We start from the raw sequence: 23204 nt of genomic DNA, 5'->3' as shown, positions 1-23204 counted from the left end.
GTCAACTTTAATCCATATCAACTGGCTGCAAGTGTGATTTAGTTATTGCCAACACCTGTTAGGTGCCACAGGTAAGTTACAGGTGCTGTTAATTACACAAATTAGAGAAGCATCACATGATTTTTCAAACAGTGCCAATACTTTTGTCCACCTTTTTTATATTTGGTGTGGAATTATATCCAATTTGGCTTTGACAATTTTTTTTTTCCATTGAAGACAAATTAAATGAAGATAATAATACCAAAGAATTTGTGATTGCAATAATTTTCAAGAAGAAACTGAGTATTATCTGACAGAATTGCAGGGGTGCCAATACTTTTGGCCAGCACTGTATGTATGTATGTGTGTATGTCCGCTAAAGGAATTTGCACCGTCGCATTTACAATCACCAAATTTTGCACAGACACCTCATGTGACCCAGGGGACGTCATAGACTATATTTTGACGGGAAAATTTAACCTCGCGCTTTACAGTTACTCTCAAAAATCCTGCCTTCATTAAACTAAATAGAGGTGGGAGCTGCAGGCTATTAATAGCAACTGTCAGTGGTTGCTCTAGGAACATAATAAACTGTTAGTAAAAGAAGCTTATGGGTGAGGTAACATGATGTTGGTGGTGAGATGGATAGAGAGACAGATAGACAGTCCTAGTAAGAGACAGCCGGGCAAAGAGACAGACAAAGACAGATGGGGTAAGAGACAGACACAGAGAGAGACCGACAAACACAGAGAGGGAGACAGAGTGATACAAATACAGACAAAGAGATAGAAACAGACAGAGACATAGATACAGACAGACAAAGAAAGACACACAGAGAGACAGTTACTATGCCGGGTACTATAGCCAGTAATATATGAAGCTGTATGTGTGTATGTTCGGGATTAGTATCTGCACCGTTGCAGCTACAGCCACAAAATTTGGCATACTCACACGTCTGAACCCCGAGAGCGTCATAGGCTATGTTGTGAGGCAAAATTTTAACCCCGCGCGTTCCAATTTATCAATCAATTTTGCCCCTATCAACATAATGGGGAAAAAGTGAAACGAAAAGTGTTTGAGGCAAATTGACAGCTGCCAGAGGTGATCAAGGGGAACTTAGAGAATGAGAGCGATGGCGCCAAAGAGTATATACCCTACAGTTGCTAAGGTGGGGCCCTGACATGGGATACTCACCACACTCAGGGATATGAACACACACACAATGCGCCACACACTACCACGTGTTTGAACACATATACCACCCTCAGCACACATCTCACCACACATACACCAACCTCGCCACATAATCGCCATAAAACACACACAATTCTGGTATTATCCTTCAAAAATAAAAATCTGATTAATAAGCAGCCAAACTACAAGAACAACAAATGTACCATATAGGAAATACGGCAGCGGTCAGCCACATGACCTGTCTATTATGTGTATGTGTGAGCTAATATATACTGTCAGGGGGAGGGCTTTCTGTTGCCTGGGGATTTATCAGGCTGCCAATAGCAACCAATCACAGCTCAGCTTCTATTTTGCTACAGTAAATTAATCTTAGCTCTGATTGGTTAATAAAGGCAACAAAGGACATTCAGTATAACAAAGCTTGTGTAAGGTAATAGGATGTCAGTTAGGGTGTGTTGGTGGAAAGGCTGATGTCAGTTTCTATATCCTCTCACATAGAGGTAATGTGACGGTCAGTTACAGACTATTTTTACCACAATAATGCCTCATAACAAAAAGGAATTCCTTGGCACAAATGTCAGCTGATGCGAAAAGAAAAGCTGCATTACGGGCCAATGAAAAATGTGAAGACCGAGAAACAAGGCTGACACACGAGAACAGCAGCTGCTTCCTCAAGAGCCAATGAACTATCTGAAAAGAGGGAAGCGAGGCTTGCAGACAAGAGAACAAGAGCTGCTTCCTCAAGGGCCAAGAACTTTCTGAGGAGACGGAAGTGAGGCTTGCAGACAAGAGAAGAAGAGCTGCTTCCTCAAGGGCCAATGAAGTTCCTGAGGAGAGGGATGCGAGGCTTGCAGATAAGAGAAGAAGAGCTGCTTCCTCAAGGGCCAATGAGTCATCTAAGCAGAGCGAAGGCCGACTTGCCACTAAGAGAATTGCTATTTCTTCCACCAGGTCACAGGAAATGGTTGGAGATTTGAAACATGCTGCCTTTTGTTACCAGTCAGACATAAACTATCAGAATCATCCTAAAGTTCAGATAGGAAAAATGGATGTGGTCTGCATGTACTGCAGTGCCCTGAAATAGAAAAATGAACCGGCAGGTTTATGCTGTGCAAATGGCAAGATAAAACTTCCACCTCTCCTGTCACCACCAGATCCCCTAAAGTCTCTGATGACAGGTACCAGTACAATATCAACTAAACAATAGTATAAAGAGTTGCACACTAGTCACAATGTATAGGGGAATAACATCAGCATAACTGCTATAGGAATACTAGACTGAAAAATACAATGGACTATCTGAAATAAGTGAAAAACATGAAAATGGTATCTGCATAACTGCTATGAAAAATAGAAATGAGAGATATTTAGCCATTGTATTGATCAATGCAAAGGAGCCCCAAAACCAAACGCCAAGGTAATCTCTATTTTTGGGGTCCCTAACCTATGTGTAACTTCACCTGCAGTTAAAAAACTTGCTCTGTATGGGAAGCAAGGGACCAAGCTATAAATATGTGAAATAAGAGACATGGCTATGGGTGGGGCAGGGTTCTCAGACAAAAAGTGCATACTAACTAAAGAATGTACGTCTGGAACACCAATGGTGTGAACAGGGTGCAAGACTCAAAAATATACAACTAAACAATAGGATAAAGAGTTGCACACTAGTCACAATGTATAGGGGAATAATGAAAAGCATAACTGCTATAGGAATACTAGACTGAAAAATACAATGGACTATCTGAAATAAGTGAAAAACATGAAAATGGTATCTGCATAACTGCTATGAAAAATAGAAATGAGAGATATTTAGCCATTGTATTGATCAATGCAAAGGAGCCCCAAAACCAAACGCCAAGGTAATCTCTATTTTTGGGGTCCCTAACCTATGTGTAACCTCACCTGCACCTTGGCGTTTGGTTTTGGGGCTCCTTTGCATTGATCAATACAATGGCTAAATATCTCTCATTCCTATTTTTCATAGTAGTTATGCAGATACCATTTTCACGTTTTTCACTTATTTCAGATAGTCCATTGTATTTTTCAGTCTAGTATTCCTATAGCAGTTATGCTTTTCATTATTCCCCTATACATTGTGACTAGTGTGCAACTCTTTATCCTATTGTTTAGTTGTATATTTTTGAGTCTTGCACCCTGTTCACACCATTGGTGTTCCAGACATACATTCTTTAGCCAGTACAATATCAAAGCATTTCTTGGACAACATTAGGAAGTACAACTCCTGCTTCCAAATGACATCATTTGGTGCAACAAAAGAAATGTTTACAACAGGATTTATGCCGACATTTAAAGTTCAAGGACAGGTTTACCACTCAATTGGGTCACTGCTTCCATTACAAGGAGAAGAACCTCAATTTCTTCAACTCTTCTTCATGGGAAATGCAGAAGCAGAGGCTCAGCGGAGATGCTCTTTAATTCCTAACACTCGCCTTGATATTGTCACTATTTTGCACCAGTTCCTTCACTCCAACAATCCATATGTTCAACTTTTCAAGGCTGCACTTGAATGCATGCCAAATGACCATTACAAGGTTGTCATTCGAGCTGACAAAACACCACAAGGTGAACATCAGCGACGTTTCAATGCTCCCACATTTGATGAGGTAGCCATCTTGATTGTAGGTAATGATTTTCAAAGTCGTGACATTGTGCTTCAGAAAAGGAACAATAGTTTGCAACGAGTAGCAGAAACTCGCAGATCCTATGATGCTCTGCAATATCCAATCATCTTTTGGCAGGGACAGGATGGCTATCACTTTGGAATGCCTCAGACAGATCCTACAATAGGCAACCCTTCAGTGTTTGCCATGGACTTCTATGCATAGAGGATCATGACAAGATTTGCAGAGGAAAATCTTTGCCTTAATAATTAAATTTCTATCTATTTGTTGTGGTTTTTGTGTGCAGAATACATTTTTGTTAATATATTCTATTTTGTTAACAGCAGATATATATATAAATAAATAAAAAAAAGCTTAGTCATACTTAGAGATAAGCAGACCTGTGGACATTTGGGTGCTGCGGATTCAGCCGGACTTTAGATAATGTTCTGTTCCGGACCCCAACTTCATTGGGACTCCATGATTAGCACTTCGGGTCTCCACCCATATACAGGCAGCCATAAACAGATCACTCCCAGGTTTTTTCATATTAATTTATTTTTTTGTGTACACACTCCATCTGATGACGCTCCCGTTACCCCCCCCCCCCCAGTGCGATCTGTTCAAACACTGCAAGCGGCTGGGCCGAGCACCCCAATGCTCGTTTGAGTTGGCAGCATACCTAAAGCACCCCAAGTCTAACACGGATTTATTTTTTTTTGTAAAGTCTGTGGTTGGTACAAACACTAAACCTTAAAGTTCGGGTCCGTTCGTCTCTAATCGAAATCCTATATTACAAATTTTATTTTAATCCTCAACTTTGCAACACATTCAGGTTTTACTGCGTAATGGTTCATAGGAGTTTCCGAAACCTCAAAAGTTATGGAAGTCTGAACTCGTGGCCAAACTACATGCTGTTTTTGGCTGTGTGACCTATACAGTATAAGTTTAAGTTTGTTATAGATGGGTCCTGTACACATCTCTACCTATATTGCCCATAAGACAAAGAACCATATGGAAAAAAAAATAAGTAATATCTTCATCCAAAATAAAAAGCTTTTCAGGTGTTTTTATCCATATATGCTATATTACTAGGGGAGGTTTCTGTTCTGAAAATGTTTGTATTAATTTGATATAGAAATGTATGCCCACAAATGAATACGTCATATGTATGCTTGCTCCTATAAAAATGAAGTCGTTATATACAGGACAAATGTGATATGTTAGATACAATCATCCCCGTTATTGTTTTCTCTCTATTTCCACCCTCTCCTCTTCTTTGATTGACAGCTCTGCCTTCATAGAACCAGAGAAGGCAGAGATAGATGGTGGGAAGGTGAACCTAAATTATTCCATATGCTATGATATACCAAGGGCCTGTACTTGGTGTGAACAGTCATTCTGTGCTGACAGTCACTTATACTACCTACACTATGGAACAGATAAAGGTTTATTCGGCACCTCTCACTTCTGCGCGCATGCGCAAGATGGGTTATACCCTACAGTCTGCAGCCAGTGCAATGTCAGGTGTACCTTTCATCTCCTAATGCAGAAGTAAGTAGAGCAGGATAACCTCTGGAAAGGGAATCTCCTGCCACCCTATGAAGGCAGGTAAGGTAGTGACAGCCACACTGACTGTTCTCTGGTACGTGTGTGGTGACACAATTGGATGCCTCATCACTCAGGAAAGTGTCTTTTTGAGTCATCGCTACTCATTAGCTGCAAACTCACTCACCTAATAGGTTTTCTTTGATATCTCCTCTACATTATGAGGTGACAGTGATGAGCGAGCAATATTATGCTTAGTACTCGGATGGCCATGACTCGAGTACCCAAGTATAATGGAAATCAGTTGGGAACTTGAGTATTTTTACAGATGATTTCCCTGAAAAATCCTCCACTATTAACTTCCAAGATACTCAGGAGCATCCAACTGCTCGTTAAGAGTACCCGAGCATGGTACTGCTCGCTCATCACAAGTGACAATCTAAAGTTTGGTAATGTGGAATACAGATTGTTACATTTATTCACTGGTCAATCCCATCCCAAAAGTGGATTTTAGAAGTTATGGATCATGAAGCAATGTGATGTATCCCATAGTAACTAAATGAAAATGTGAACATAAAGCTCTCCCTGGGTTTCATCTCCAGTTCCATTATAAATCAAGTGATAACTCGGGTTCTTCTGACATAAGCTGCTGATAGATGCGCTTGGACAGTTCAGGTCCCACACGTCTGGAGGTAGAGATAACGCCTTCACCACGGCGCACAAGTATGTCACTTAAAAGGTTGTGCCTCTCTGTATCCGTCAGACAGCGATGATAGGCCTGAGGAAGAAAGTCATTTTTACTAAACGACAACCATAAATGGGTTTGAACAACAGACAATAGTATTACTAGGCAGATTTTACAAGGCATTTTACCTATAGATGGCTAATAACTCAACATGATTTGTCACTAACCTAGGAACAATACATACTTTAGCTTCTAAGGAATAAAGACATGATAAGGATAGTTTCATCTCTGCCTTTTATGGCTGAACTAAGAAAACTGCTTTATGTCCTAGTCACTAGTGGCAATATTGTGAAAAAAGCCGAGTAAAAGTGGGATTTGCTGTTTCTCTAACGCAGATGGAAATAAGTTACAGTTACGGAAACAGCGTATAACAAGGAACTACAGTGTTGAGATAACTCCTGCTGTGTGGTTTCCATAACACATTCATTTCTATGGGAGTTATGCCAACAGCTTATCAGGACTAATCTCTGCTGCACGTGTAGCCCTGTCTGATGGCTGGGACCGAGAAGCAGGCAGAAGTGGGGGAAAAAGCCTTTAAAAACTAACACTCACCTTAACCAGTAACTGAGGAGAAGGATAGACTGCCACTATGGCACTAGCCACCTCCACACTGACCCTGTTGAACTGCTGGATCTGCCTCTTCCATACTTCCAGCAGACCCTTTCCACAGCGCTCGACTTTAACCCCACTGGCCCACTCTCCATCCAGGTAGAATGAGAAGGACGAATTGTCCCGTTGCCTCCTGAAAGCAAATCAAATACATGAGTAAATTCACTATGCCAGATGGATATGGAGAGGTGAAATACCACAATACCTTTGACATATTACACTTTTCTGTTGAGCTGCATGATTAATGGTAATTTTAAGAATCATTATCCAAAAAACAGTCATAAGGAACTATGCAACGATAAGAAAAGAAATACCCATTTTACTTGTTAGGATTCAAAAGATTGAGAATCTGACCAAACACATAGGTTGGCAAATATGAGTGATATTTTTCTATTTATTATTATTTAAATATTAAAGGGCCTTTGGCTCGATCTCGAGACAGAGCTACTTCATGTATGATCTTGTGCAAGTCTATATATTTCCACCAGGGTCTTGTCCGCTATTTTCTTGATGGCAATAAAAAAAAACCAAAACCAAATATCTATCTAATCTATCTCTATCTATATTTCTATCTCTAGCTATCTACCGTATTTATTTTGTTTTATAAGACGCACCGGATTATAAGACGCACCCCAAATTTAGACATAAAAAAAAAAAAGGTAAAAAAAAAGAAAAATGGGGTCCGTCTTATACTCCGGTGTTCTCTTACCTTAGGGTGGCAGCAGTGGTGGTGAAGCGGGGGTCACAGGAGGCACAGGTTGTGCTGGTAGGCGCGGCGGGTCAGTGGCAGCGGGTCCGTGGTGGCAGGAGCCGCGGGGTCCGTGGTGGCGGCAGCGGGTGAGTCGTGCAGAAGGCCGGTGCAGTGAGTGTCCCAGTGTCCGCTGTCCGGGTTCAAATGATGGCTCAGTGGTAGCAGCGGCGGTGACGGCTCAGTGGTGGAGCAGACCGATGCCGTGTTTTCCCAGTGTGTCCGCGGTTCCGATTCAAGTGATGTCGCCTGGAGTGGCGCATGCGCACATGGAGCTCTCATCCAAGGGCTCAATCTGCGCACGCGCTGACTCCCGGAGCAGCGCGCGCGCGTCCGCCCCTGGCGCCATCATTTGAAAGTGGGACCACGGACAAACTGGGTAACTTGCTGCACAGCCGCCCGCCCCGCACGCACAGAGTGTCAGCCAGCAGGCTGCCCGCCCACCCTGCATGCAAGCGGCTGGGTACCTGTGCTTGCGTGCGGGCGGCAGCCAGGTGCCTGTGTGAGGGCCGCAGCCGTCTGCCGCCCGCACGGGCACCCGGCCGCACACAGCGCCCGGCCGCACACAGCCACGGGTACCCGGCTGCCACTGCACGCAAGCACAGGTACCCGGCCGCTTGCACGCAGCCACAGGCACCCGGCCGCCCGATCGCCGCACAGACAGGACCCCCAGGTACCGCTATATTCGGATTATAAGACGCACCCCCCATTTTCCTCCCAAATTTTTGGGAGGAAAAGTGCGTCTCATAAAGCGAAAAATACGGTATATCTATATCTATCTGGAAACTTGGTAGAAGAATTAAAATTATTCCTTCCTTTCCAGTAACTTAAAACATCAGTGGGACATGGAGAAATATGTTGACGCTTTTCAAAGAGAGAGCCTTCATCTTAACATTTCCTTGATTGTGTCAAGCCATCGGCTTTCTAGTTTTTCTCTTCGCCTTGTTCATTCTATTCTTACGACCATGATATCCTTCTCCAGTGATTGCTGTACATTGTGTTCCAGTAAGCAAGTCGTAGCTTGGTGATCCTAAATTAGTGTGACATGTCTGGCTTTATTTGTTCCAAAATTGATTTGTTTATTCCCCTCGATGGTATTGATAACACCCTTCTCCAGCACCACATTTTGAAGGCGTCTATTCTTCTTAAGTCTTCTTTCTTTATCGTCAGTGAAATGTTCTTTGACTTGAAGACCTTGTCCAGTGACTTCATTGTTGATTTGCCCATAGATTCCTATTGCCCATAATTTCCTATTGACTTCCAGTGTTGTCGCTGTATCTTGAGTGATCATTGACCTGAGTACCGTAGGTTGAAATTCTCTACAATTTCCAGTAATGATCCAAGGAGAATTAAATTGATGAATAAAGCTAAAGTAAAGTCCCCCCATACACATTAGTATAATGGTAGCCATCACCATTGACAGTTCAATGTGTATGGGAGCCTCCCATTTCTTCTCTGACAAATGACGTCAGGGAAGAAAAGAAAGCCAGCATGTTGGATTTCTGGTCAATAACCTGCCAAAAGAGAAGTAACGTAACATCTAATAAAAAACAGGAGTACTAAGCTGAGCTTTCCTGCATATGGGGCAGTTAGGAGAGATAGCTGTTGGCCAAAAGGAATCTTACGGATAGCACACTGTGAGTTGTGTTAGTAATGTCCTTACTTGCTGGGGGCCTCTGCCACTGCTTTGCTAAACATGCAGACAAAGTCTGAAAACTCCTTCCAGGTTTCCAGGAACCAAACATGGACATCTGTGTGCAGCTGTAAAGCCATCAGAGCCTGAGAGAAAGAAGATAAGAAATAGGAAGCCAGACATCACAAGAAAAGGACAGTCAGGGGGCTTGTGGCCAAGAAGCGCCTTACTTCTTCCACATCCACCTTGCTCAGTTGTGGAACTTCTTCCTTGCGTTTCCTTTTATTTCCCTTAGGAGCTTCCCTCCGGACAGCGTCCTGAAGCTTCTTCCGGCTATTTGTCTTCTGATTCCTGTGAAATTCGGAGAAGGGTGAAATGACATTCACTAAATTTATATCATATCTCTTCCCAAGACCTACTTGAAGTATTTCTCCATCTCCATTACCACGAGTGTAGGAATGGCACATGATTTTTTGGATACCACATGTGCCACAAAGCTGCTTAAAGTATCAGTGCTTTCACCAGCTTCCTGAGATACAAGAAACAGAGAAGGGTCAGACCATGAAGAATAAGGAAACTTGTGATTCATTTTATCTGAAAGGTGAAATGGAAAACAGAAAAATGTCCTCACTATTTTACTGTTCTGGACCATGGCAACAAAGTCTTCTGCTGGCACAAGGACCAGAATTTCTGCTTCTTCTTGGTAAAAAGCTTCTCCCTGGGAGAAAATGTGTACTGTTAGGCCTCAGTTCTACTTGCGCATAGCTTCTGATATGAGAGCATTGGAAGCAATATGCTAATGACCCTTTGCTGCGATCGTCAGCCAAGGGTCAGATGACTGTGATCTGATCTTGCGATCGGATCACAGCTGCAGAAAAGAGGGAGGGAATACTTTCTTCCCCTCTCCTCCACTGCCTGTCTCTGTGTACATCACACTGCACTTGGATGACATGCGAGTGCAGTGCGATGTTTCACACACTCCCATAGACTTGCATGGGTGCATGTGAGGAAAGACTCGCTGCCAAACGCAGCAGGTTGCAATTTATTTCTCATGCCGCTATGGCATGAGTAATCAATCTCAGATGGACTCTGCCCCATAGTATTACACTGGTGTGAGTGCAATCTGATGTTTTAATCGGATTGCACTCATCTGTGCAAAACTCAAGAGGAACCAAGGCCTCAACCTCACATATGCATATAGATCTCCTTATATTTTTATTCTCTTTAGTAATTTTTATTATTTTTTTTTTTACTGATAAATCCCAGATGAGTTTTACATTCTTCATCAAATACACATTGTCATAATGTTCCAAGATAGCAGACCAGAGGACCTTTTCTGGCTACTGGCTATCATTGCAGCCCATCGGCACCTTGCAATCATGCTAAGGAGGGCGATGAGGGGAATTTATTTCCTTTGATTAATAACTAAGGGTACTTTCACACTTGCGGTGAACGCCATCCGTCACAATACGTTGTATGATGCATGTGCAGCTCTGTCCTCACCTATTGTACCATCACCTATTCCCTGTAGACTGTGAGCCCTCGCGGGCAGGGTCCTCTCTCCTCCTATACCAGTCTGTCTTGTACTGTTAATGATTGTTGTACGTATACCCTCTTTCACTTGTAAAGCGCCATGGAATAAATGGCGCTATAATAATAAATAATAATAATAATAATAATAATAATAATGTGATGGATGCGTTGTAAATAGTGTGATATAAAGGCAACGGATTCCTGTGAAATAACGCGTTGCGTTAAGCCGAGAGAGAGCCCCCATCATCACTGCACACACCCCGGCACTAACGCACTCATCATCACCACACACACCGGCACTACCGCACCCATCATCATCACTGCACACACCCCGGCACTACCGCCCCCATCATCATCACCGCACACACACAGGCACTACCGCACCCATCATCACCGCACACACACCGGCACTACCGCTCCCATCATCACCGCACACACACCGGCACTACTGCTCCCATCATCACCGCACACACTACCTTAGTGACGTCCCCGCTGACAGCGCGACTCACTTCAGTTGCTGCCTGGAGCTGACAGAGAGCGGCGGTGTTCTACGTCCGCTCCTGTCAGCTTCATGTAGCAGAGCTGGATGCGTCGCGGGACCTCGTGTGGGATTACGCCGGACCTGGAGGGGTATATGGGGATTAATAAAGTGGTGAAAGAGGGTGGTTTTTTTATCTTTTATTCCAAATAAAGTATTTTTTTGGGTGTATGTGTTTATTTACTTTCACTTACACGTTAATCATTGTGGGTGTCTCATAGACGCCTGCCATGATTAACCTAGGACTTAGTGGCAGCTATGGGCTGCTGCCATTAACTCCTTATTACCCCGATTGCCACCGCACCAGGGCAATTCGGGATGAGCCGGGTACAGTCCCGGGACTGTCGCATCTAATGGATGCGGCAATTCCGGGCGGCTGCTGGCTGATATTTTTAGGCTGGGGGGCTCCCCATAATGTGGGGCTCCCCATCCTGAGAATACCAGCCTTCCAGCCGTGTGGCTTTACCTTGACTGGTATCAAAATTGGGGGGGACCGCACGCCGGTTTAATTATTTATTGGACTGCACGATATAGACCCGCCCACCGGCAGCTGTGATTGGTTGCAGTGAGATAGCTGTCACTCAGTGTGGGAGAATGTCTGACTGTAACCAATCATAGGCGCCGGTTGGCGGGGAAGCAGTGAATACTAAATGGAATAATGAGCGGCCGGCATTTTCAAAAGAGGAGAAGCCGCCAGAGAAGTGTGACAGTCATGCAGTGCCGCGACTGTGATCGGTGAGTATAAGGGAGGGGGAGAGAGGGAGAGACAGACCAACAGATAAAGAGAGAGATAGACCGACATTGACAGAGAAAGAGAGATAGACCGACAGAGAGCTAGAGACAGAGAGAGACCGATAGAGAGACCAGGAGTGCTTTTAAACGATTTAGAACGTTCTGCAGGACATGCTGCTCATAACGGATCCCAACGGAATCCTACGGAGTGCGTTTTTTTACAGCAACAAAAAAACGCTACATTCAGCGTTCCCTCCACCTGACGGTCACTGACAGTCAGCGACATAACAACTGATGCGCCGCGGGGTGGATGCAACGCAAGACTATCCGTTGTTATCCATAGCTAATAGAAGTCTATGAGGAATAAACGGTTTCCTGCAACGGTTACCGTAATTCCTCAAGGCGGCGGATAGCAATGGATGCCGTTCAAAGCAAGTGTGAAAGTACCCTAAGATGATGCAGTTGCTACAGATTGCAGGAGGCATAAGAGCTAAACGAATGTGGATGGAATAAACTCCAATCCTAGCAGGGCTGTGTAGTACGGTCTGCTACCACCGATAATGTGGATGCAGTGACCGTGTGCAATTCTAAAGATAAAAATACACTGTATGCTACAAGGCAGCTGCTAGCTGCTGACTATGAAGTACCTTTTCTTCAAAAGTTGGAAAAATGTTAAATAGATCATTAAAGAGAGCAAAGCACCTCAATATCTGCCACTGATTGATATGCTTGAGACCACAGCCAATGCCATGTGAGCCTCAGGAGACCTGGTGTCTATATGGGAGGGGAGTTTAGGATACTTCTATCTTACAGTGCAGAATATAGTAGTTAAGAAGGGCTGCCAGAGTAGGGGGCAACCCCTTTAAATTGTGACCATGATTATTATGGATATATAATAATACCACTCACATCTATGTTCTCCCCGGTTCGGCTCCACGTGATGCTCCTTGGCAGTGGCTGAGACTGGATGACACATGGACTTTCTTGCGCCTGTAGAGCACTTAGCACTTGTCCACCAGATCCATCCTGTAGGAGAACTGGAAAATAGAACTGCTCTATTACTGATTTATGCACAAACCATCAACTACATGAGGGAAACTGTCACCAGGTTTTTGCTACCCTACCTAAAAGCAGCATTACTAAAGGGTACTTTACATGCTGCGACATCACTAGCGATCTCATTAGCGATGTGAAATTCTAGATCGCAAGTGCGATCTTTTGAGATCGCACATAGGTCATTTTACGCAAGTGCGATCTCGACAGATCGCACTTGCGATCTAGAATTTCACATCGCTAATGAGATCGCCAGCGATGTCGCACTGTGTAAAGTAGATTTTAGAGACAGAAACCCCGATTCCAGCGATATGTCATTTACTGGGCTGCTTAGTGTCATTTTTATAAAATCAGTACTTTACCAGCAGGAGATTATCACTAGAGGACTACTTGGCCTGCTGCCAGGTAGTCCAACCACACCGCCACCAATGATTGCGAGCTTTCTGCCTATGCAATGTACACAGTAAGTTATCAGTGGAGTGGGCATTACAGAGCTCAGCATTCAAAGAACTGGTTGATCTGCAGCAGAGAAGACACTTTTTAACCCTAGAACGCACAAGCATAACAATCTACCATAGAAAACAAATGACCTAGCAGGCCTGCGAGGCCCCAGGTATGCGTTCTAGGGTTAATGAGAACTGCACTAAGAAGCCTAGCAGATGACATCACTGGAGTCAGGATCTCCACCCCTACATCACGCTGCTCTCAGACAGAGTTGCAAAAAAAAAAATAAACTGGTGATAGCCTTTTTTAAATGGAATCTTTTCAGAATCACAAATATCCTGTGAGCAGTTGTTAAAGTTGTTGATCACTGAAGGCACCCACAGACAGGACTTCTATAGGGATCCATTGTCCACACCTGAATAGAAATGCAGTTGTACATACGCCTTATGGTTTAATTTAAAGACCTCTTTTCAATAATCACAAGTTATCCCCTACCCACAGAATATATGATAACTTGTAATCGCTGTGAGCCTGACTGCAGGGACCCTAGTGATCCCATCACTGGGTCTCCTCACCCTGATCTTGTATGGAGCAGAGATGCACATGCTCAGCCTCTGCTCCCTTCATTGTCTATGGCAGAAATAGCTAAGCACAGGACTATGGAAAGGTGGTCGAACATGCGCAACTCTGCGCCAGTCAAAATAGGATGGGCTCTGAGCATATATGTGCACTGCTAATACGTGTGTGTGTGTGTGTTTGTATATATGTGCTGTGTGTTGTATGTACATACTATGTGCACACATGTACATGTACGTGTGTTAATATTGTGTAATGGGACAACACTGAAGATATGACACTATGATACAATGTAAAGTAGTCAGGGTACAGCTTGTATAATAGTGTAAATTTGGTGTATCCTGTAAGTAACTCAACCAACGCACGGCCTTTAATATCAAAACAGCTGGCAATAAAAGGGAGAACACCCCTAATTGAAAATGCCCAAATTGTGCCCAATTAGCTATTTTCCCTCCCCAGTGTCATGTGACTCATGAATGTTAGAAGAGCTCAGGTGTGAATGGGGAACAGGTGTGGTAAATTTGGTGTTCTCACTCACACACTCTCTCATACTGGTCACTCAACTTGCCACAAAATTCTCTGAGGATCTGAAAAAAAAGAATTGTTTTATATAAAGATGTCCTAGGCTTTAAGAAGATTGGCAACACCCTGAAATTGAGCTGCAGCACAGAGGCCAAGACCATACAGCGGTTTAACAAGACAGGTTCCTCTCAGAACAGGCCTCGCCATGGTCGACCAAAGAAGTTGGTCATATCTAGAGGTTGTCTTTTCAAATATCAAATATAAGTGCTGCCAGCATTGCTGCAGAGGTTAAAGGGGGGGTGTCAGCCTGTCAGTGCTAAGACCATATGCCACACACTGCATCAAATTGTTCTGCACAGCTGCAATCCCAGAAGGAAACCTCTTCTAAAGATGATGCAAAAGAAAGCCTGTCCGTAGTTCACTGATGACAAGCAGACTAAAGACATGGATTACTGGAACCACGTCCTGTGGTCTGATGAGAGGATGATAAACATATTTGGTTCAGATGGTTTTATGCATGTGTGACGGCAACCAGGTGAGGAGTACAAAGACAAGTTTGTCTTGCCTACAGTCAAGCATGGAGGTGGGAGGGTCATGGTTTGGGGCTTCACGAGTGCTGCCGGCTGTGGGGAGCTACAGTTCATTGAGAGACCCATGAATGCCAACATGTACTGTCACTTACTGAAGCAGAGTATGATCTCCTGCCTTTTGGAAACTGTGCCTAAGGGCAGTATTCCAACATAACAACCCCAAACACACCTTCAAAGGGACCACAGCCTTGCTAAAGAAACTGAGGGTAAAGCATGTCTCCTGACCTAAACCCTATTGAGCATCTGTGCCAGCCCTGTGATGTTATGTAGGATGGAAAAGGATTCCAGTGGCTCCTGTGAAGCTCTAGAGAACTCCATGCCCAAGAGAGTTAAAGCAGTGCTTGAAAATAATGGTGACCACACACAATATTCACACTTAGGCACAGTTTGGCTGTTTTCACTTGGGGTGTACTCACTTTTGTTGTCAGCGGTTTAGACATTAATGGTTGTGTGGTGAGTTTACATGGCACCAAATTTTACACTGTTATACATTACATTAAATTAAGCTGTACACTGACTGCAGTACATTGTATCAAAAGGGTCATATCTGCAGTGTTGTCCTGTAAAAAGATATAAAATATTTTCAAAAATGCGAGGGGTGTAGTCACTTGTGGTATAGTGTGTGTGTGTAATATATATTATATATATATATATATATATATATATATATATATATATATATATATATATATATATATATATATATATATATATATATTACACAGCACAGACCAAAAATTTGGACACACCTTTTATTCAAAGAGTTTTCTTTATTTTCATGGCTTTGAAAATTGTAGATTCACATTGAAGGCATCAAAACTATGAATTAACGCATGTGGAATGAAATACTTAACAAAAAAGTGTGAAACAACTGAAAATATGTCTTATATTCTAGTTTCTTCAAAGTAGCCACCTTTTGCTTTGATTACTGCTTTGCACACTCTTGGCATTCTCTTGATGAGCTTCAAGAGGTAGTCACCGGAAATGGTTTTCACTTCACAGTTGTGCCCTGTCAGCTTTAATAAGTGGCATTTCTTGCCTTATAAATGGGGTTGGGACCATCAGTTGTGTTGTGCAGAAGTCTGGTGGACACACAGCTGATAGTCCTACTGAATAGACTGTTAGAATTTGTATTATGGCAAGAAAAAAAGCAGCTAAGTAAAGAAAAACGAGTGGCCATCATTACTTTAAGAAATGAAGGTCAGTCAGTCCGAAAAATTGGGAAAACTTTGAAAGTGTCCCCAAGTGCAGTGGCAAAAACCATCAAACGCTACAAAGAAACTGGCTCACATGAGGACCGCCCCAGGAAAGCAAGACCAAGGGTCATCTCTGCTGCGGAGGATAAGTTTATCCAAGTCACCAGCCTCAGAAATTGCAGGTTAACAGCAGCTCAGATTAGAGACCAGGTCAATGCCACACAGAGTTCTAGTAGCAGACACATCTCTAGAACAACTGTTAAGAGGAGACTTTGTGCAGCAGGCCTTCATGGTAAAATTGCTGCTAGGAAACCATTGCTAAGGACAGGCAACAAGCAGAAGAGACTTGTTTAGGCTAAAGAACACAAGGAATGGACATTAGACCAGTGGAAATTTGTGCTTTGGTCTCATGAGTCCAAATTTGAGATCGTTGGATCAAACCACCGTGTCTTTGTGCGACGCAGAAAAGGTGAACGGATGGACTCCACAGTGGGAACCTGTAACACCTGCCTGGATAAACAGACTCAGAATGTAATGGACAGACTAGAGGGAAGCCCCTCACCAAGCAGGACCCCAGAACCCTGAAACCCTTTAACCCCTATACAGGGATTTGGAATTACACAAGGCCCTGGAGATCTCTACCCGTGGAAGGCTGCAGTCCGATGAGAGTAGTCGTCAGGCAGGGTCAAACCAGGAATAGCAGAACAGGGACAGAATCGGCAGGCAAAGGCGTAAACAGAAAACGTAGCAGTGGTCAGATCCGGGTCGGGCAGCGAGGTACAAAACAGCAGGCAGAAGGGTAGTCAACAACAAGCAAGTCAGCGCACAGGAATCAGAAAACAAACAGCACATGAGCCAGACTCAGAACTATCTCTGGCAGAGGCCAGCAGACAGGAGGGGGAATAAGAAGGGTGTGGTGTCTTCCCATTAGCTGTAGCTGAATGATGGTACTTCAGCTGGGAGACACCCGCCACCTACAGTCAGCCAGCGGTACTGCAGATCCCAAGATAACCCAGCCCAGTGGATGATCGGAGCCTGCGCCCACCGGTGCCGCTGGCATCGACTCCTCTCCCGTCACCAGCACCATCCACGGCAGGAACACGGCGTCGCCTGGCGATCGGAGCAGAAGTCGCTGGAGCAGACTCAGGCGGTGACGTAACAGAACCAGGCATGTAAAGCATGGAGGAGGAGGTGTGATGGTGTGGGGGTGCTTTGCTGGTGACACTGTTGGGGATTTATTCAAAACTGAAGGCCTACTGAACCAGCATGGCTACCACAGCATCTTGCAGCGGCGTGCTATTCCATCCGGTTTGCGTTTAGTTGGACCATCATTTATTTTTCAACAGGACAATGACCCCAAACACACCTGCAGGCTGTATAAGGGCTATTTGACTAAGAAGGAGAGTGATCGGGTGCTACGCCAGATGACCTGGCCTCCACAGTCACCAGACCTGAACCCAATTGAGATGGTTTGGGGTGAGCTGGACCGCAGAGTGAAGGCAAAAGGGCCAACAAGTGCTAAGCATGTCTGGGAACGCCTTCGAGATTGTTGAAAAACCATTTCCGGTGACTACCTCTTGAAGCTCATCAAGAGAATGCCAAGAGTGTGTAAAGCAGTAATCAAAGCAAAAGGTGGCTACTTTGAAGAACCTAGAATATAAGACATATTTTCAGTTGTTTCACACTTTTTTGTTAAGTATTTCATTCCACATGTGTTAATTCATAGTTTTGATGTCTTCAATGTGAATCTACAATTTTCAGAGTCATAAAAATAAAGAAAACTCTTTGAATGAGGTGTGTCCAAACTTTTGGTCTGTACTGATAAATATATACATACACATTTATATATATATATATATATATATATATATATATAATATATATATTTTATGCATGTGCTCAACTTACACATTTTTTTGTACATCCTCTGTATACATGTAAGTGTTCTATGTATACATATATGTATATACGCATGTTCCCTATGTATACATGTATGTGCTATGAATGTATGTATGTGCTCTATGTATACTTACATATGTTATATACAGTGTTTGTGTCACATACTGTGTGCTTATAGCATCCACATTTCTAAATCCCGGTGGTGCAGGAAAGCGTTCATAGGTGTATACAGATCAGCAATCACCCAATGAGAATAATGACGCTCTTCCATTGGGTGATTGGATTGTACATGGTGGAACAAGTCATTGTTCTCATAACACATCGCCCGATGTAAACAGGAGATAACATGATACTATATGGGGACAGATTGATCTGCCAGTGATCCTTCGGTGCCCATCAGTCTTCCTCAGCCTGTTTGAAGTGGCTGGTAAACACGCACCTGTCAATCGCACTCGTTTAATGGCCTGAACTGGGTGCATGTAAATGCAACTTAAAGGCTATATCCAAGACTTAAAAAGAATGTGCCCAAGCACTTACAGGAAGGTTAGTTGCAACTTGCTACCTTCCTGCCTGTTGTGCCCGGCACCATTCTTCGCTGGCACAGATTGGTCACAGAGTGCTCCTGCCAGTGATATAGTGGCTTCATCAGCAGAGTGGCAGTATATTTTCTGCTCTGTAGACTGGGCAGGACAGCCGACATCTTACTCATTGACAGCTGTCTGTCTGCTGCCAAACTGGGGAGCCGACTGTCAATCAGCTGAATCACCGGCAGGAGTTATCTGTTCTGGCCCAGAGAAGCGACGGGCACAACAGGCAGGTGGGTAGCGACGGGCACAACAGGCAGGTGGGTAGCGACGGGCACAACAGGCAGGTGGGTAGCGACGGGCACAACAGGCAAGTGGGTAGCAACTACGTGCCTATTAGTGCATAGGCACAATTTTTTAACATCCTGGATAAACCCTTTAATGTTGTGTGTGCTCGTGCAATATGTGAGCATTCAGGACCCCACTTTGTCTAAATGGGCCCTGCTTCTTCCCAACTGTGGGTCCACTATATCTAATTCAAGGAGTTGGGGAACCCCCCCCTGGCTATACAGTTGCTGGCTTCCCATGTAATGCCAGTTGGTGCATGTACAGAACACAATGGGACAACTTCTAGAGTTTGTTTCTATCTCAGAAGTATTAGAAGACCCCAGGTGAGAATATGCTAGGCCAGGGCTGCCATTAGGGAATTAATACTGTGACTGGTGTACCGGGCCCAGTGAAGAGCAGGGGCCCGGCCGAGCCTGGGGTAATTACTTAGCTTTATAAAGCCTTGACCCCCCATCCCCTTCACCAAGCCCCAGTCACAGCCGCAGCAGAGGGGTCCAGCCACTACTGCACATGACTAAGGTGCATGCGAAGCCCTTCTAGAGCATCGCATGCAAATTAGCCATGTGTTGGGGGCGGAACTGGGAGTGGAGCAGAGCAGGGAGGCTGCGTGTCATCCCGCAGCCCAGCGTGATGAGGTCATCACTCTGCGCCTCATCACAGTGCTGCGGGAAACGCAGAGCTGGTGAGGGTCCGGCAACCGGCAGGGAGAGGTAGGTGCTTTAAGAGCTGTAGATCGCCGGGGGTGGAGGAGCCCACTGACTGCACAGGGTGGTGGTGGGGCGTCCGCTGACTGCAGCACAGGGTGGTGGTGGGGCGTCCGCTGACTGCAGCACAGGGTGGTGGTGGGGCGTCCGCTGACTGCAGCACAGGGTGGTGGTGGGGCGTCTGCTGACTGCAGCACAGGGTGGTAGCAGCGCCCGCTGACTGCAGCCCATTCCTTGCTTTAGCTTGATGTGTGGAGGGCACACATCCAGCTGAAATGCATTGCTGCTCAGGGTGAGTAAAATTTTTTTTTTTTTTTTTTTTTTTTATCTTTTGCAGTAGACAAATATACGAGGAAAGGCCCAGGAAGGGCACATATATACAAGAAGGAGGAGATATATACCAGGAAGGGGACAAAAACCAGGATGGTGACATATATACCAAAATGTGCCAAGGAGGGATATACATACCAGCAGGTGCCCAGAATAGGACATATATACCAGGATAGGGACAAAAATAAAAGGAGGGTCCCTGGATGGGGACATATATGCTAGGAAGGGAACAATAAACCAGGATGGGGACATACATACCAGGAAGGGGCAAGGATGCAGACATATATACAAAGGAGGATATTATACAGAGAGGCAATGTGTGTGTATGGGGATAATACACCAGTGCTAGTGTGTGGGGAATATTATACAGAGGAGAAGTGAGTGTGCGGGGAGTATTATACACGGGGCAGTGTGTGTGAGGAATATTATATAGAGGGGCAGTGTGCAGGGATATTATACACAGAAGTATTGTGTGGGGGTACACTGAGGGGCAGTGTGTGTGTGGGGATAAACATAGGGGCAGTATGGGAGAGATATTATGGAGAGGGGCAATGTAGAGGGTATAATATGGAGAGGGGAGGTGTAGGGGTGTATTATTAATTTTCTAAGGGAAATGCTTCATTTTCTCAAACAACTTCAAGTGTGCTAACACTATTGGCCATGACTGACTGTGTGTGTGTGTGTGTGTGTGTGTGTGTGTGTGTGTGTGTGTGTGTGTGTGTGTGTGACTGTGTGTGTATGTAATATATATATATATTTTATTTTTTTTTTTTTTTTTTCAAGAATGGTGGTGAAACTGTGGAAGGTTTGAAAGGTGAAGGCAGAGCTGGGGGGGAACTGAGCAGAGTTTCAAGGGGGCCCCAAAATTTTGCCAGTATGGTGCCCTGAAATTTCTACTGGCGGCCCCCTGCCAGGCAAAGGGTGCAGTGCTGTACCGGGGTCTATGGTAACCGTCACCACGTCTGCGCTCTTCTTCCCCTTCCTGGGCTGGCAGACCTTGGAGGGGTCCCGCGTTGGACGGATCCGCTGGTCACTGGCCATTAGACGTAGCGCTGGTGGGTCACGTGAGGCTGAGCATTGTAGGGGAGCAGTCCTTGGAGCAGCGCTCCCTAGTGGTCTAGCAGGAACAACACAGGAAGAGGAGCTCCTTTGGGAAGCAGGTGGCGGCGCAGCGACCCCTGGAGGAGGGGCGGAGAGGCGCTGGAGCAGCGGGAGGTCGGGTGAGTGGTCGTCATCGCTGTCGCTGCTGAGAACAATAACATTGGAGCGATGAGTGGCCGGTACCAGAAAGGGCACCCGGGGCAGGTCGTCCGCCTCACTGGCCTCAGACGAGGAGCTCATGGCGTCTAAATCATTTTTATATTTGCCGCCGGATAAGGAGAGCGGAAGCGGAAGTGACGCTGTCATCCCGGTGGCCGTCATGTCGGTGGTGTGCGGAGCGGCTCGTCTGCTCGGTAAGTGGCGCCGCGGGGTCTGAAGCAGCTGGACTCGGCGGGCTCTCCTGGTCCCGGGCAGTACCGGAGCACTGAGCGTACCGGGGGTCGGCCTGCTTCATACGGCCCGGTGACCTTCCCCTGACCGGGTCCGCCTGTGTGTGGAGCCCTCCGTGCATCGGCCGTGTAATGTGTATATACAGTGTATGGAGACGGCGGCGTGTGTGGAGCCCTCCGTGCAGGAGACACTGCGGCCGTGTAATGTATATACAGTGTATGGAGACGGCGGCGTGTGTGGAGCCCTCCGTGCAGGAGACACTGCGGCCGTGTAATGTGTATATACAGTGTGTGGAGCCCTCCGAGCAGGAGACACTGCGGCCGTGTAATGTGTATATACAGTGTGTGGAGCCCTCCGTGCAGGAGACACTGCGGCCGTGTAATGTGTATATACAGTGTGTGGAGCCCTCCGTGCAGGAGACACTGCGGCCGTGTAATGTGTATATACAGTGTGTGGAGCCCTCCGAGCAGGAGACACTGCGGCCGTGTAATGTGTATATACAGTGTGTGGAGCCCTCCGAGCAGGAGACACTGCGGCCGTGTAATGTGTATATACAGCATGTGGAGCCCTCCGAGCAGGAGACACTGCGGCCGTGTAATGTGTATATAAAGCGTGTGGAGCCCTCCGAGCAGGAGACACTGCGGCCGTGTAATGTGTATATACAGTGTGTGGAGCCCTCCGAGCAGGAGACACTGCGGCCGTGTAATGTGTATATACAGTGTGTGGAGCCCTCCGTGCAGGAGACACTGCGGCCGTGTAATGTGTATATACAGTGTGTGGAGCCCTCCGAGCAGGAGACACTGCGGCCGTGTAATGTGTATATACAGTGTGTGGAGCCCTCCGAGCAGGAGACACTGCGGCCGTGTAATGTGTATATACAGTGTGTGGAGCCCTCCGTGCAGGAGACACTGCGGCCGTGTAATGTGTATATACAGTGTGTGGAGCCCTCCGAGCAGGAGACACTGCGGCCGTGTAATGTGTATATACAGTGTGTGGAGCCCTCCGAGCAGGAGACACTGCGGCCGTGTAATGTGTATATACAGTGTGTGGAGCCCTCCGAGCAGGAGACACTGCGGCCGTGTAATGTGTATATACAGCATGTGGAGCCCTCCGAGCAGGAGACACTGCGGCCGTGTAATGTGTATATACAGTATGTGGAGCCCTCCGAGCAGGAGACACTGCGGCCGTGTAATGTGTATATACAGTGTGTGGAGCCCTCCGAGCAGGAGACACTGCGGCCGTGTAATGTGTATATACAGTGTGTGGAGCCCTCCGTGCAGGAGACACTGCGGCCGTGTAATGTATATACAGTGTATGGAGACGGCGGCGTGTGTGGAGCCCTCCGTGCAGGAGACACTGCGGCCGTGTAATGTGTATATACAGTGTGTGGAGCCCTCCGAGCAGGAGACACTGCGGCCGTGTAATGTGTATATACAGTGTGTGGAGCCCTCCGAGCAGGAGACACTGCGGCCGTGTAATGTGTATATACAGTGTGTGGAGCCCTCCGAGCAGGAGACACTGCGGCCGTGTAATGTGTATATACAGTGTGTGGAGCCCTCCGAGCAGGAGACACTGCGGCCGTGTAATGTGTATATACAGTGTGTGGAGCCCTCCGAGCAGGAGACACTGCGGCCGTGTAATGTGTAT

At 45.7% G+C, this 23204-nt stretch overlaps 2 protein-coding genes across 2 annotated transcripts in view; one reads left to right on the top strand and one right to left on the bottom strand.

Moving 5' to 3' along the window:
- Nucleotides 1–4418: 4418 nt before the first annotated feature.
- Nucleotides 4419–21441, bottom strand: EME1 (essential meiotic structure-specific endonuclease 1). The gene is made up of 8 exons (XM_075347497.1): nt 21002–21441; nt 12790–12917; nt 9709–9795; nt 9497–9606; nt 9308–9428; nt 9108–9223; nt 6640–6829; nt 4419–6120 (listed from the first exon to the last, which is right to left on the bottom strand). Exons 1-8 carry the CDS (start codon nt 21405–21407, stop codon nt 5950–5952), a joined length of 1329 nt encoding a protein of 442 aa, XP_075203612.1. The 5' UTR covers nt 21408–21441; the 3' UTR covers nt 4419–5949.
- The window catches only part of MRPL27 (mitochondrial ribosomal protein L27), a 35077-nt gene continuing 33263 nt past the window's right edge, over nt 21391–23204 (top strand). The window contains exon 1 of the mRNA XM_075347499.1: nt 21391–21520. Within this exon, the coding sequence (XP_075203614.1) occupies nt 21406–21520 (115 nt within the window). The 5' untranslated portion in view covers nt 21391–21405. The remainder of the gene's footprint in view (nt 21521–23204) is intronic.

The sequence above is a fragment of the Anomaloglossus baeobatrachus genome, chromosome 5 (assembly GCF_048569485.1).
Source record: "Anomaloglossus baeobatrachus isolate aAnoBae1 chromosome 5, aAnoBae1.hap1, whole genome shotgun sequence".
Classification (NCBI taxonomy): Eukaryota; Metazoa; Chordata; class Amphibia; order Anura; family Aromobatidae; genus Anomaloglossus; species Anomaloglossus baeobatrachus.
This window is presented reverse-complemented; position numbering and strand designations above follow the sequence as displayed.